The sequence below is a fragment of the Zalophus californianus genome, chromosome 7 (assembly GCF_009762305.2).
Source record: "Zalophus californianus isolate mZalCal1 chromosome 7, mZalCal1.pri.v2, whole genome shotgun sequence".
Taxonomy (NCBI): Eukaryota; Metazoa; Chordata; class Mammalia; order Carnivora; family Otariidae; genus Zalophus; species Zalophus californianus.
In genome coordinates, this window is record NC_045601.1 from 107,114,872 (window position 1) to 107,129,860 (window position 14,989).

General features: G+C 54.6%; 1 protein-coding gene across 2 annotated transcripts; it reads right to left on the reverse strand.

The window, feature by feature from the left end:
* Positions 1 to 392: 392 nt before the first annotated feature.
* On the reverse strand, positions 393 to 13,232 carry RSPH9 (radial spoke head component 9). 2 transcript variants are annotated; one of them, XM_027601448.1, is made up of 5 exons: positions 12,819 to 13,087; positions 9,601 to 9,766; positions 7,456 to 7,585; positions 6,846 to 6,992; positions 393 to 601 (listed from the first exon to the last, which is right to left on the reverse strand). In XM_027601448.1, exons 1-5 carry the CDS (start codon positions 13,043 to 13,045, stop codon positions 441 to 443), a joined length of 831 nt encoding a protein of 276 aa, XP_027457249.1. In that variant the 5' UTR covers positions 13,046 to 13,087; the 3' UTR covers positions 393 to 440. The 2 variants fall into 2 exon arrangements, with proteins under 2 accessions (XP_027457249.1, XP_027457250.1); XM_027601449.1 differs by lacking the exon at positions 9,601 to 9,766 and having other exon boundaries at positions 12,819 to 13,232.
* Positions 13,233 to 14,989: the final 1,757 nt, after the last annotated feature.

Sequence of the window (14,989 nt, forward strand, 5' to 3'; positions counted from 1 at the left end):
CCTGGGAAGTGCAGGGGGCTTTAGCCCATTCTAGCCAGTTCTTGAGCACTGAGTCACTCATCTCTTGTGATAGGCCACATGAATGCCAGCAGAGGAAGTTTCCGGGCCAAGTGGGTTCCCATGCCCTGTGTTGACAAGCCCTCAGCTCTTCAGCTTGAGGGCTGTGAGGAGGTGGGTTGGGCTGCCTTCCTCCGAGGGCTCCTGGCCGCCCCCGCCTCCCCAGCCCTTTCCACCCACCATCACCTCTCTCATGAGCACATTCCAGCCTTCCGCCGCTTGCTCTAGAGCTGGGTCTCCCAGCACAATGGCCTGTCATCAGAGCCTGGACACCAGATGGGGGCAGAGGTGTGGACAAGCGGCGGGACAGAACAAACCAAATTCACAGCCATTTATGAAAGTAATGTTTAGACTCTAATACACTCCCCCCAGCTGGCCCCCTCCTACAGCATGAAGGGGAGGTCTATGTTCTTCTCGCCGGTGCCCACGTAGATGTAGCCACAGTTCTTGGTGCGGGGAGCATGGAAGAAGGTGAGGCCTGGCCAGAGCAGGCTGCGCAGCACCACCAGAGTGTTGCCCCTCTCCATCTGGATGCTCCAGGACCCTGGGAGGAGGCGGGCAGGAGGGGAGGCCTAGATGCTGGGGAGCCAGAGCTCTGCCCTCTGCAGAGGCGCCCCAGCCCCTTGGGCAGCCTGGCCCGGGTGCTACGGTTCCACTGGGAAAGGGAAGACAATTTAATTATCCGGCGCTTTACCCCTCCCGATTGCCTTTTAGCCATTTCACTGCTCATTAAAACCACTTCCAGAGGGAGGGCAAAGGAAATGAAAAGAGGTGAAGCACACCCCGCTTCATTTCGTTCCTGTCAGCAAGTCTAGTTAAAGGTTGAATGGGGGAGGAAGCTGAGTCCACAGGCGGGGGAGATGGGGCCCGGCTAGGAGAGGCTCTCCAGGCTTCCCCACTCAATACGAGGGGCAGCCCGTCACCGGTGACCTGCAGTCCTGACGCAGTTTGCCCTTCTTGCCCCTTTGCTCTCTCGTCCCCAGTCCCAGAAGCCTCTGCTCCGAGATGGGATTAGACCTGACCAGGGGCGCACAGAAGTTATGCTGTTTCAGGCCTCCCAGCTCAATAGCCCGACCTGGCAGCTGGCGGACTGGGAGCCATGCTTGGCGGGAGGGGACTTGAGCTGCAGCTAATGAGCCTTTGTCCATGCTGGGTTCTGCCCTGGATTTTTGCTCCCCAGACAGGAGCAGCCCAGCCCGGGGCTGAGTTGTGCAGCCATGAGGACTTGGCGGGAAGGGCCTGATCCAGCTCCAGAACCAAGGGAGGGAGCCCCTGTGTGGGAGGAAGGAGCCTGGGAAAATCGCCTCTGGATGCAGATCTGGAGCTTCTATTCCCCTGCGCACTGAGGCCTCTCCCTGGCCCAGCCGCAGCTCTGCTCCAGGCCCTGCCAGAAAGGCAAATGCTTTGAAGGTTTTGGTGTTGGAACAGCCAGTGATGCGCTGAGGCCTTCATCAGCTGCCAGCTCAGCCCGGCTGCTTGGCTCCCACCACCCCAGCTTCCCACAGGCCTCCTCCCACCATGGCCCACCCTGGTCACTCCACACCCAACAGCCTCACAGCTCCATCCCCACCCACCAGGGGCCACCCTGCATCTGAGAGACCTGACCCCCAGGCGCCCTGGGGCCCCATAGCAGCCCAGTCCTGCTCAGGGTGCCACCACCTGCCCGGGTCAAAGCCAGAGCTTTCCAGGTGCATGTAGGTCAGCCGGCACCAAGTGCCACCACCACCTGTTCAGGAGAAGGTGCAGTGGAAGCCACAGCGTGGCCTTCATCCCACCCCCCAGGCCCACACAGTGCCAGCCAGATGGCATCGAGAAGAGGGCCCCTGGGTTAGCAGAGCTCTGGCTGGGACACTGGGAGGAGGGGCCCTTTCCTGGCCAGAGAAGAGGGCAGTGTTTCCCCTGGCTCCTACAGCATTCCTCTCTGAGCACCTGAGGTCCTCCACTTCCTAGACCTGCCCTCAGAGTTGTAGAGGCCCTACCCCACTGCTTTCCCAGTCGCTCATTACAGAAAACGGATTGCCTGGCGGGGGGAATGGGAGTGAGGGTGTGACAGAACAAAGTGTCCCTGGTGCATGGCATTCAGCTTTTGGCCAGAAGAACAGACCCCAGGACAGTACATTCCCAACCTCCCTACCACCATCCAGTCATCCCCACCAGTGCCCAGAGCTCATCTGGGGACAGTCCCTACCCTCAGAGCCCATAGCCACAACAGCTCTCTTGAACGGAAAGCAGGTCAGGCTCTGCCTCACTTCTCTCCGCCCACCCAGGAAGGCAGCTTGCAACCTGCCTGGGCCCAAATGCCCTGAAAGAAATGAAACCCTGGAGGCCTCGCTCTCGAGTTCACAGTCACCAGCACCTTGGCACACCCTGGCAAGGTCTGACCTTCCCTCGCACAACCTTGGCCACCTCCTACCTCCTGCCTCCAGTAGATGAAGGGGCCCAGGCTCAGCAGGGCACCCCCAGCCCCCACTGAGAGCAAGGGGGAGCTGGCAGGGATGCCAGAGAGAAATGCAGTACCCCCACTGGGGCAAGGGGGCAGCGCCAAGCAAGCTGAAGGAAGTGCCTTCCTTCACTGGTGGTGGCACTTGATGCTGGCTGACCTACATGCACCTGGAAAGCTCTGGCTTTGACCCGGGCAGGTGGTGGCACCCTGAGCTGGCGGCGAACAGAAGTGGCATGTGAGGGGCCAGCCAGCCAACAGTACTGCCTCCCTCCCTCCCTCCCTTGCATTCCTGTCACACTCCTGTCCTCTCCTTGTCCGTGGCTCAGCTGGTCGCCCAGGAAACACACTCGCGCACAGACTCTCAACGTGCCAGGAGTCACGTAGCGTCTACCTGGAGAGCCCGGCACTCGCTGTCACCTTCACCCACTTGTATTGCAATTGCTGGAAAGGCCGGGCCCAGCCACTGCCACCACCTCCTCTCAGACAGGGGAAGCAGCCTCCTGTGGCCCTAGTCTCCCCAAAACTTACCTCCTGCCCTCTGGCAGCCACTCTTCTCTAATGAGCTGTGTTTTGAGGATGTGGTGGGGGGCAAGCAGGTAAATCAGGGATGGAGCCTCTTGGCAGGAAGTCCTCCTGGGTTGCATGGGCCCCAGGGGTCTCATCGGGCTAGTGGAAGCCTCAGGCTAGCCTCAGGCAGGCATGCGCATCATGATTACATTCGCGTGCCCTCCCGGAAGAAAGGCAGCAAAGCTCTGAGATGGCGTTTGGGGGAGAGAGCAAGCCAGACTGGGGATCAGGGCTCTCCAGCCACAGCAGATGGTTTTACACTTTCTCTTCAGACCAGCCCCACACAACTGGTCACACACACAGAAATGGCCATGGGTCACTTCTCAGAGCGGTCACTCCCCCCCTCCACACACACGAGGGCCACAAATTATGGTCAAATCCCCTGACGGAAGAGTGCTCCACTCGATGGGCAAGGCCAGGCCTCCTGGTCCAGAAGGCTAAGCACCTGTCAGCCAGGCTTCCAGGGGGCTGGGTGGGAGGAGCCACCTGCACACACCCCCAAGAGAAAGCTGATCCGCCACCGTGTCCCCCCCCCCCCCCCCCCCCCCCCCCCCCGTCTCCAGTGTTCCTGACTGCCCCATCGCCCTCCTCCTCCTCACCAGGCCTGCAGGCAGGCCCCATGCTGCCCTCTGCTGCCTGAACTGGGCATTGCCGCCTGGCTCCCGAATACTGCAGCCCCGCAGCCCCGGGGTGGGCGGCTCCCGAGATCCGTGGGCTCCAGCCCCTGAGTAGAGTAAGGAGAGAGCCTCTGCCCTCCACCCCACCCCCCACCCGGCTCTGCTTCCCGGGACACCAGTGACGTTGTTCGTGAGACACCTTCTATTTCACATTTCCACTTCCCATCCTGTTTCATGTGACCTTCCCAAACCTCTGTGAGGCAAGGGCAGTGTCTGGTCCGCGAGGGCATCCAGCTACCTGCTCGCTGGCTACCTGCTGAGGAGCACTGAGTGGAGTGCTACCTGGAAGTCTGGCCTGACCTGGTGCTCCCTCTGCCTCACCTGACTGCAGACAGGCTCAGAGAACTCCCGGCTGGCCCTTCGTCCACCAGGATGATGGTTCTGCCCCCAAAGCTACCCACGCTCACAGAACTCTGCAGACCCCAGGGCAAGGCAGGATGGCTCAGGAAGGCATTGGTGGCACCAGGCAACATCCCTCGCCATTCTGTCTGCAACCATGGCTGGTCCAGGAACAAGCTGCTGAGCTGGTCTACCTCCATGGGCACAGAAAACAGAAGTCCCCAGGGCAGGCCCAACCTAAACCATCCCTGCTAACAGGTGAACAAAGTCCCCCTGAACACTTGCCTTCATCCCAGAAAGGAAACATCCTACCCAGGCAGAAAACGACTGTCAAATTCCACTCCTCCAGCCAGTGCTGGTTTTGGCCCCACTTCCGCAGCCACGCCCACTGAGGCTGCTTTGTGCCTTGCAGGCAGCCTCCCAGCAGCTCTTTCTCCTCCTTTACTGGCAGGTAAGGAAGGGAGTCCCGGAGCAAAAATCTGAGTGTGCGCTCTTCCCTGGACCACCCACACTTCCACCACCACCCCCCAACACCACAGCCCCAACCAAGTCATCATGAGGAAAAGCTGGGCCTGACTGCCTGGAGGTTTTCTAATGGTGGCTCTGGGAGGCAGGGAGCTGGAGGCCCAGAAGCTGTGATATTCCCTGAGGCCAGGAGCATCCCCCCTCAGGCCCACACACACAGATGCCAGGAGCCCTCAGCCACCAAGTCTCCAGCACTGAAGGCAAAGTCACACGCCAGGGCAGACTGAACCATCAATTGATCCTTCAGCCATGAGGCCTGCCATATGGGCAGGATGTCTAGGGCCTCAGGCCACTGCAGCTCACCTAGCTCCCAGGCCCAGGTTCTTACCTCCTGATGAATTCACTTGCCGACTAGACACACATCAGGGTGGCCCCAGCATCCTTTCGGAAGATCCCCCAAAGTTCTATAGCTTACAACCCCAGCTGCAGGGAGAGATAGCTACCTCCTGTGCCCCCTTTATCCAAAATGAAAGGGCAGACAGGGTTGCTGGATTCCCTTAGGTAGACTTTGCTGGGTCCCTACACCCCATCTAGCTGGCTTTGGTCTTGGTCCAAAGGCCCTAGCACCCCCCTCCCTGCTCCCACCGCAGAGGTTGAAGCTCCAAAGGTGAGGAGGCACTCTTGGGTCAGTCGCCTACTCAGTCAGCACTGCGGAGGGAGTGCAGCATCCCTGGGCCCTGGAGCATCCGGCTGCAGGTGAGCCCCGGAGCAGGGCTTTCCATCCATGCCCAGATTCAGGGGAGCAGGGCTACAGCCCCCAGATTAGCGGTATGAAGAGAACTTTTCTCAGCCCGCCCCTCAGACCCTGGTGCTGCGTCCCACCACCACAGTGTTGCTGGCTTCCTGTATCCACCAGGGATGTGCAGGCCACTCTGGCTTCTGGCCAGGCTGGGAGCACAGAGTTGGGGGAGATAACGGGAGTCCGGAAAGCGTGTCTTATGGGGGAGAAGTGGCCCAGCCCCTACCAACCTTCTTTATCTCCCCCGCAGGTCCAGGAGCCCCGTTCTATGCTCAGGGAGGTTTGACTTGGGACCCCCACATGGCAGAGGCCAGAGTGGCCATTCCTTGCTGGCAGCCCTTACCCCCTTGGGACCATCGCCCGGCCCCTGAGACACTGCAGGAGCCATGATATGGCCTCCAGATCCCTACCTGGCCCCATTCCATCCTTCTGTGCACCTTATTGTCACAGATCCCACCACCTTGCTGTAGGCCTCCTACCCCTTGGCCTCCTCGGTCCTCTTGGCCTGCCCTGACTCCCCTCTAAGGCCTTTTTGCCACTAAAAACACTAGTAATAATGACTAATTTTCATTTGAGTCCTTACTATGTGGTAGGCCCTGCTAGAAACATCTAAAATACCGTTATTCCCTTTTAGGAATGAGGGAATGGAGGCACAAGGAAAGTGGGGGGTCTGCCCTGGGATCACACAGCTAGTGAGTGGCAGATTTGGGATCCCAGCCACAGCAGGTCCCTGCAGTGCTCAGAAACCCCAAACGTGGGGAGGGAACGAGACAGGGGCACTGTGTTAGCACCCAGGGCCTCGCCCCCACTTGCCCAGAGCCTGGCACCTGTCCTGGCAGACATCCTCCAAGCAAGAGCGTCTTCCCAGGACACACACTTCTCTACTGGCACAGCTCGGGGGAAGGAAATGGGGTCCCTGTGCCCCCACCCCCAACTGCTGGGGGTGTGCCTGGGCCGGCTGGGCCCTGAAAGACCTCTGAGGCTGTACATTTTAAGATTAAAACCTACCATGCACACAGCGGGAAGCAAATGTACAGAACTCATTTCCTTAGCAGGTGGTTTGCCCTTCAGTCGCTCAGCACCCACTCACCAAGCACCGGCTACGTGCCAAGCACTGGATCTATGCCCAAAACTGACAGTTGGGATAGACGTGTGGCTAGTATTTTCCGGGAGGTTTTCAGCGATCTTTGGGAGAGGATCCCCAGCCTGCCTCCTTCAAGACTGGTATGGAAATCAAGAGAGGCACTGAGAGACTTCCTGTGTGTGGAATCACATGGAAGGCAGTGCCTCCTTTTGTCTGCAGACATGAACTGACTGTTTATTATGAGCCGAGCCCTGGATTGGGCCCTGGGGAAGCCCCCACCCTCAGGGAACCCCAGTGAACCACCAGTTCGCACTCAGGCCCTTGGTTCCAATCTCAGAGGAGAATGGCAGGTGGCATGACCCACTGCTCTGACCTAGAGGCAGGTCCAATGTCCTCCAAGTCATAGGCTATTACCTTTGGGGATGTCATGCTCTAAGGAGTCCATGAAGTCCAGGGAGGGGTCCAGGTCAGCCTTCTCAAGCAAGGTCTTGTTCTTCAGCTCAACAGGCTCCCTGAAGTGGAAGTAGGAACTAAGCTTCTTGGCTTCAGACAAGGACAGTCCTAAAAAGAGGAGGTAGGTAGGAAGGAATGGTCGTCCCTAAACCCCACAGCCTCCCTTTCTCCATGCATGAGGACCACATGGAGAGGCCTACAAAGGAGTCAGTCGGATACTGACAGAACTAAAGGGAGAAAAAGGAGTTGTGTTTTGTCGGCCCAGCCTTGCTCCAGACCCTGCGATGAGAAGACACCAAAGAGGAAGAAGGTGGGAAAGGCAGGGAGCCCAGATGGCAAAGCCCTGGCCAAATGCTCTCCTACCCTTAGGCAGAAAAGAGGGTCCAGTGACTGGGCAGCCCATACCAACCACCAATGCCAGGCCATGGAGCACATCCTCCCAAGTGATATGGCCACGGCTGGTCTTTCTCTGAGGAAGTGGGACAGGTTCCCCAGGACTCCCAGAAATGTGTCCGACTATGCTTGGGAAGAGATGCCCTCCTGCCCTTGAGAGGGGCCCTGGAGACCTCACCTTCAAAGGTCCGATTGACATGGATAGGTCCAAAAGGGGTCTTAAAAAGGGCTCCTCGGGGGATGACCGCCACAGCCTTGTCAATCTGGTCAATGACAGACACCAAGCGGGTCTCTTCCTTGATCTGGACCTGAGGAGACAGGAGACAAGCCAACCTGCCAGAGTGCTGTGCCCACTCACCCCTGGTGCAAGAGCCCTCTGCATGACCACCTGACCTGGATCACCACCACGTAGATGCCAAGTCCATGGAAAATCATGTTGGGCAAGCCCTCACCTTTCCTCCTCTCAAGATTCCCTCCCTCCCTCCCTCCCTTCCTTCTCTTCCTTCATTCCTCTGTCTCTCTTTTAAATTGGTAACACATACTGATGGTGCAATATTTAAAACTACAAAAAAAAAAAAAAAAAAAGCAGTCTCTCTCACCCCATCCCTGACCCTCCAACTGCCCTCACTGGAGGCAACCACTGTTAATAGTTTTTTATGTAGTCTTCCAGAAACATACCATCCTATCATCATATGTAAATGTTGCTTACTTTGCCTTTTTAAAATATAAACGTAATCCTGATCACTGTAGAATATTTAGGTAATATAGAAATAGTTCATAATACACTCCACAAAGAATTAAAACCATTCATCATCCACCTTCTAAAGATAATCACTAATAACATATTGGCATACTTCCTTCTATTCTCTTTTCTGTGCATATATTTAAAACAAGAGTCTCAGTTCATATAGTTTCAGATCCTATGCTTTGACTTAACGTCTCTCAAGCACCGCCCCATATTATAACATTTTCATGCAGATGAAATTGGTTACAATCAATATCAAGGGCAACCCTGAATAAAAGGACTTCGCAACAGTGTCTGGAGAAAAGCAGCACTTGACAGGGAAAACGTGTCACCAGGGGCCCTGAGAGTCACTCCGCCACCTATTTCCCAGGAGCTGCCAACTGGAATTTTTACACATTAGATGGAAACGAATGCTTTACACATGCCTAGCCCAGGGCCTTCACATAGGTTGCTTCATTTAACCTGTACAAGATTACGAAGTAGATATAATTATCCCACCATTTCAGAAAATACACCTCAGGGAGGTCGAGTTTGTCAGGTGGGGTGGGGGAGAGGGGTGGAGATGGCAGTTGAGGCATCATAGGCCTCGACTGAGACTTTTGGCCTCACCCAGGTTCAAGTGCACAGGCTGTGTTTTGAACTCCAGGTTTGTCTAGTTTCAAAATTTGCACTCCGTATTTTTTAACCCAACAGTTCCATTTCTAGGAACTGAAACTTCAGAGAGCATACATACGTTGGAAGTGACACCACATACAAGGTCATTCGTTGTGGCACCGCCTGTCAGAGCTACAACTCAGAGACGTCGTGCATTTCCACGACGAAGACACTGGTCTGACTGTGGGACGTTCACACACAGTAAAAACAACAGGGGAGGCTGTTTAGGGTACTGACATTGAAAGAGCTCCAAAAAATATTAGGTGAGAAAAGCAAGATGCAGAACTGTGTGCATAACATCTGCCATTTGTTTTGTCTTAAGATCAAAAGAGACTATGGAGAGGTCAGGTATTTGCTGAGGCTTGTATTTGTATCAAATATCTCCGGAAGTAGAGCTTCTGAAACTTTAATGTGTATTCGAATCCCCTGGGACTATGTTAAAAACTCCGATCCCGATACCAGCTGGAGAGTGTGCATTTCTAACTCCCAGGCCGTGATGATGCTTCTGATCCAGACAGCATTTGCGTAGCAAGACGTGGGCATGCACACATGCGCAAAATGGGTTATGTTAATGTCCCCCAGAAAGAGGACCTGGGGGACTGGCAGACAGGGATGAGAGGGACACTTTGCTAAATTCTTCTCTGTACCTTCAAATTGCAAATCACGTGGATATATTATCCAGTAAAATAAAAATTGATATAAAGACACGAGAGCCTGTGCACATCCCATTACCCCATAGTGCAACACAGACCCCCCTCCCCCAGCCCCCGCCCAGAGCCAGGCTCCCGACAGAGCGGCCCGTCCACTCTCTACCCTGTGGCACAGGAGCTGTGTGGCTTTATGCTATTGCCACCGTAATTTCTATTGGGCTGGGCTCTGGATGGCCCAGGCTCTCTCTGTCCTCCTGCTCTCGTCTTCACTCACCACTACTTCTTCTTCAAAGACCTTTTCGCCCTCACTCATCTTCTGCAGCTCAGTGTGTTCATATTCATGCGAGGGGTCCCCCATGAAGCGGCCCTTCACCACAGATGTCTGTACCACCATATCCTCCGTGGCGGGGGGCAAGAGGCTCCACTCCATGCAGTTCAGGCTGCCAATGACATCCCCATGATCCTGGTTTCCAGGCTTCCTGCCACCACCCCTTCTCTTGAGGATGAAGCCCAAGAAAAATGTTGGGAGTCACACCTCTCCCCTTCCAAGGCCTAAGTGCCTACGGTGCACCCTACCCCCGTGTGTGAGGCAAATTCAAATTTATTCATAAAAGGTCAAGGCCCCAAAAGCTTTGTGCATACCAAAATTCCAAAAGCTTTTTCCTAGATAACTGCACTGTGAGATTCCTGATGAGCTTCTAGAAGCTGAACCTTCCTCAATTACAAGCGCCCCTGTTTTGGTAGGCCCCAAATTCATGCTCCGCCTGCCTACTGAGCCAACAGCACGGCCACAGTTCCCCATTTCTCAGGAAAGCCGGTCCCAGGCTCCAGGACCTGTCTGTCCTCTGAGGTCTCCAGCACTGACCAGCCCAGACCCTTCTTCCCCACTCCTGCCAGGAGAGGGCGTCCTCCCACTCCTCTCTAACCCACTCGGCCTGTTGGGGTAGGCCTGCTCATCTTTCCACCCTTCTAGAACTCTCCACTGGCTCCTTTCTCAACATCAAAACTTCTCAGCTTTCTAAAACAACAGCCCTCAAAGCCATGCCCTGCTAGAAAATAGTCTTTTCCCGTCCCTCACTCCTCTCCTCCAGCTCTGAACAATAATCTCAGAACAACTGGCCCCGTGGAAGCCTTTCCTCCCCTCACCTTCACTCTGCCCACTACACGGTCACTTCTGCCCCTGCCACCCCACAAAACTGCTTAGGAGGACATCCTCAGGACCTAAAAACCAACAAATGCATCTCCCTTCTCTCTCCTCCACTGCCCTAAGCATTCCCAGGGATCTATTCTCACCCCTCTTTTCTCTCTGCAGGTTGGCCCACCCGACTCCCAAGGCCCTAGCTACTGCCTAGTTGGTATCCAGAACCCAACCACCTCTCACCACTTCCACTGTCCCCCGGTGGTCCAAGCCCCTATCTACTCGTACCTAGATACTACGGTAACCTCCTAACTGGTCTCCCCAAATCCATACCTGCTCCCCTTTCAGTCTAGTTCCCACCCAGCTGCCAGATCATGTCTCTGTGTGGAAGCTTCCAAAGACTTCCCATTAAGCCAAGTCCTTGCAATGCCCCACAAAGCCCTCTGGTCCCTTACCTCTCTGACCTCATGTCCTCCAATGTTCCCTCCTCTCCAGCCACACTAGACTCTATGGGTTTCGACCAACACTAAGTACACATCTGCCTCAGGGCCTTTGCGCTTGCCTGGAATTCTCTTCCCTCAGATAAACACAGAGCTCACTCAGTTGCTTCAGGTCTCTTCACATATGTTACCTTATCAGAGAGACTATCTCTGACCGCCCTATTTAAAACAGTACCACATCCTGTATTCTCTAGATCTGCGATCTTTGTGTTTCTTTATTGTCTTCCCTCCCCCCCCACCCCCACACACTATAATAGAGACTCCATGAAGATAAGGACTTTGTCTCATATACCACTGAATTCCTGGTGCCTGGATCAATGGCTGGCACATAGTAGGTGCTGAAGAAATAAAAACTTATAGAATAAAATGAGTCCCAAATCTCTATCTTCAGTCCAGATGTTTTGTCTGGACTCTGGGTTTGTACTTTAATATGCCTCCTTATGACCCTGCCCCGCCCCCCCCCCAAGTCCCCTCATACCAAGTTCAATGGGGCTTTCCTAGTCCTGCTTCCTGAATTCTGTCCAGTGGGTGGCACTAGGACTAACCCAGCCACCTTAGCTTCTCCACCTCCCCCATTCAGGCCCAAGTCTGGCCAGTGCCACCGCTTACATCTTTCCAACCCATCCCCTGACCTACATTCCCTCAGCTACCTCTCCCTTGCAGTCTCCTTCATCTGGATACTGCAACAGTCTCCTGGATGCTCACCCACTTCAGGCCGGCCTGAGCAGGCTCTTCTTGCTTAAGGCCCCTGAATGGCTCTCCAGCTCTCCATAGCCTCTGAACAAATCCCCAGACTCTCCATCCAGTCTATGTAACACCCTGGCCTGCCACTGTCAGGTTTACCTACCTGCTGTTCTCCCAGACACTCCAAGCCTACTCCAGCCAAATTTGCAGAACTTTTCCCTCTAACTGGCATCCTTTCCCCCACACTTTCCTGGGGAACTCCGGATCAGCTTTCAGATCTCTCTTAGCAATTTTTATTTCATTGCTCTCTAGAAGGCCCCCCTCGGTCCCCCCTTGCATACCCCTCTATCCTGGGATTAACACTTTGCTTTAATGGCTGGGTTACATATCCGCCTTCCTTCCTAGGATGTGAATAACTTGGAGACAGGTGAGTCTTAGCCATCTTTATAACCCCAAGTCTACAAAGAATGCCTCCAATCAATGTTGGATTGATGCATGGACAGATAAATGAAGTCTCCAACTCCCTGCGGCCTGAATGGCTTGTTTTGTAAGGTGGTGAACTTCCCAACGTCGCTGGGGGTAGTCAAGAAAGAGGCGGGGTGGCCTTGCAGAGAAGGTAGCGTCTGGGGAATTTCCCCCAGTTCTAAATCCCTCCTCTCCCTTTCTGCATTCGTTCTCTACTTCCTAGAGCGCCTCCTTTTGTGAGCCAACTCCTCCACCGAAGATACTTCTGGACCCGCTTCCAAACAGCACCTCATTACCCTTCAGGGCTTCTGACCCTTCTCCAAGCTGTACTCTTCAGAATGCCAGGCCTGCACCCGGCGTCTACTCCAGGTCCGCATTCTCCGGGACCTTTCACCTTGCTCCGCCTCCGTTCTTGACCCTGCCTGTATTATAAACCCACCTACGTCCAAATTTCTCTCCCCCCGCCCCTGCTCCGCGATGTTCTCAGGGCCCGGCCCCTTAATCCTCACCAGCTTAGTTGCGGCCCCGGCCCCGCCCCCTGGGCCCTTCTCCAGTTGGGTCTCCCCAGACCCGGTCCACCCGCTGCCCGGAGCCCGTCGGCCCCACCCCTTTCGAGTCCTACCACGCCCACCCCTTCCCAGCCGCCCGGTGGCGCCCCCTTCAGGAGCCGGGGACCGCCGCGGCCTGGTAGGCCGTCGCCTCAACCTGTAGAGAGTCTTTCGTGGCGCGAGCTGGTCCTCGCTCAGGCCCTGCGCGATGTAGTAATCGGCGACGAGGCCGAGGATGCGGCCCCAGAAGAGGACCCGATCGTAGCGGTAGTCGCGCTTCAGCAGCGTAAGGGAGGTGAGCAGCGAGGCCCGACGATCGGGGCTGAGGCCCTGCCCGCTGCCGGACGCGAGCTCCAGCGACAGCAGGAGGCTCTCCGCGTCCATTGCGCCCACGGCTCTGATCAACGCCCGCCAGGTTGCTAGGAGAAGCTGTCTCCATGGAGACCTAAAGCTCTGCCCTTCCGTCGGGCAGGAAAGAGTCCACCCACCCGGCCGCCCCCGGCCCCGCCCTCTCGGAACCTCAGGCCGGCCCTACTCCCGACACAACCCTTCTTCCCCCAAGTCTGAGCACACGCGGGCTCCTGTCCTCGGTCCTTCTCGCGTTGGGGACCGCACGTGTTCTGCTGTCACGGTAACGGCGTGGTTTCCCCTAACATAGGTAGCCTACCGTGTGGGATTGAAGGTCCCCAGTTCCATGGATATTTTTGCCTTTTCTGAAAAGCCTTTCCAACAGTTGAATAATTTGAGTCCTCACCGTATATGCAATGAGGGCTTGGGAAGAAAAATAACACAACAGTAACTTTAACTGTATTATTTCACTCCGGTTGTGTCCCTTCTTGGCCTCAGAATTGTGTGAAGAAAAGAATTTGAGATCTTGGCTCTAAGAGTCTAGGAATCTAAGACAATTAACCCCCACCCCAAGCCAGGTCCTACAGAGAGGGGGGGTCCATCGTTCCATTCTCCTCAGTCTTCATGAGATGTCTCTATTCACCCCTTCCATAGGACTATTCCACCCAAGTGACAAATGGAGAACACGGCACTGGGGCAAGGCCCACACCTTGGGGGAGCAGGGTGTGAAGAGAAGTAGAAAAAGGATGACATCACCTGCCACCTACATTTAGCTACCTCGGGCCCCACAACTGTTGCTTTTAGGCCCAAATGGTAGCAACATAGAAAAGGCCAGAACCCTACTGCAGCTGGGGGTCTTCACTCCCTGGTTTAGAGACTACTTCACATCCACCTCCGGAGTCCCCAGCCAAGGTCACACATGTGAACAGATGCCTCAGCAAGCCTGTTGTCAAGGAAAGAGATGGGATGTGTTGATTTTTTTTAAGATTTTATTTATTTGAGAGAGGGAGAGAGAGAAACAGAGAGAGGGCATGAGCAGGGGGGGAGAGGGAGAGAGAAGCAGACTCCCTGCTGAGCAGGGAGCCCAACAGCCTGTCCTTAATATTAACTGACCTTTTCATTTCCGGATTCCTTTGGAGAGGACTCACGCAATCAGAATGACGTGGTCCCCCGTGCCAAGCCAAGAGAGAAATAAGTGTCTAAATTACCCAGATAATTACTTTGTTTTGATTATCTGGGCATTGCTTATGAAGGCTTTTACAATTTGAGGGAGCTGACTTGGCCTAAGGTGTTTTCCATCTCAAAACAATCTGTAACTCCTTTGTCCAAAACTCTTCCTCCGCGTAGAGCCCTCACTCTGTCCATTCCCAAGTAGGATATGGCCCAGTTCCTCTTTTGTAACGCAGTATCCTCAGACCAAAAACCAGCTGAAATTCTAACTGCTGGAATATGCTTCAAGTGGTCACAGTGCCAAAAATCACCCAAACCTTTTGTCCTCACTGATTCCAGATTACCGGCAGCTTCCTTCTCAGGAACCATGGTCTGAAGCCAGAGAAGGGAGTCCTGCAGCTTTCCAATGCTACCACCTTTGGCAGAGTGAGCCTGCTTATTTCAGAGGAAAACCACACAGGCCATACAGCACAATGTACAGTACTCAGCCTCTGGAGCCGGGTGGACTGGGTCAGAATCCAGGTTTCACCACATAGGCAAGTTATTCTATTTCCCAACCCTCATCTGTAAGATGGGAACAACACATACTGTGGAAGGTTGTTACATAAGATAATGTATGTAAAGTGCTTAAAACGCAGTGTAAAATTTAAACATGTTTTATGTTTTCTTAAAACATTCTTCTTAAAACATAAAAAATAGTACATATTTATACTGTCCCCATTTACACACACACACAAACCTGCCGATCTCCAACACCAGCAGGGTAAGGACTCTGTCTTCAACTTGTTTCCAAGAAATAAGCAGGTGTTC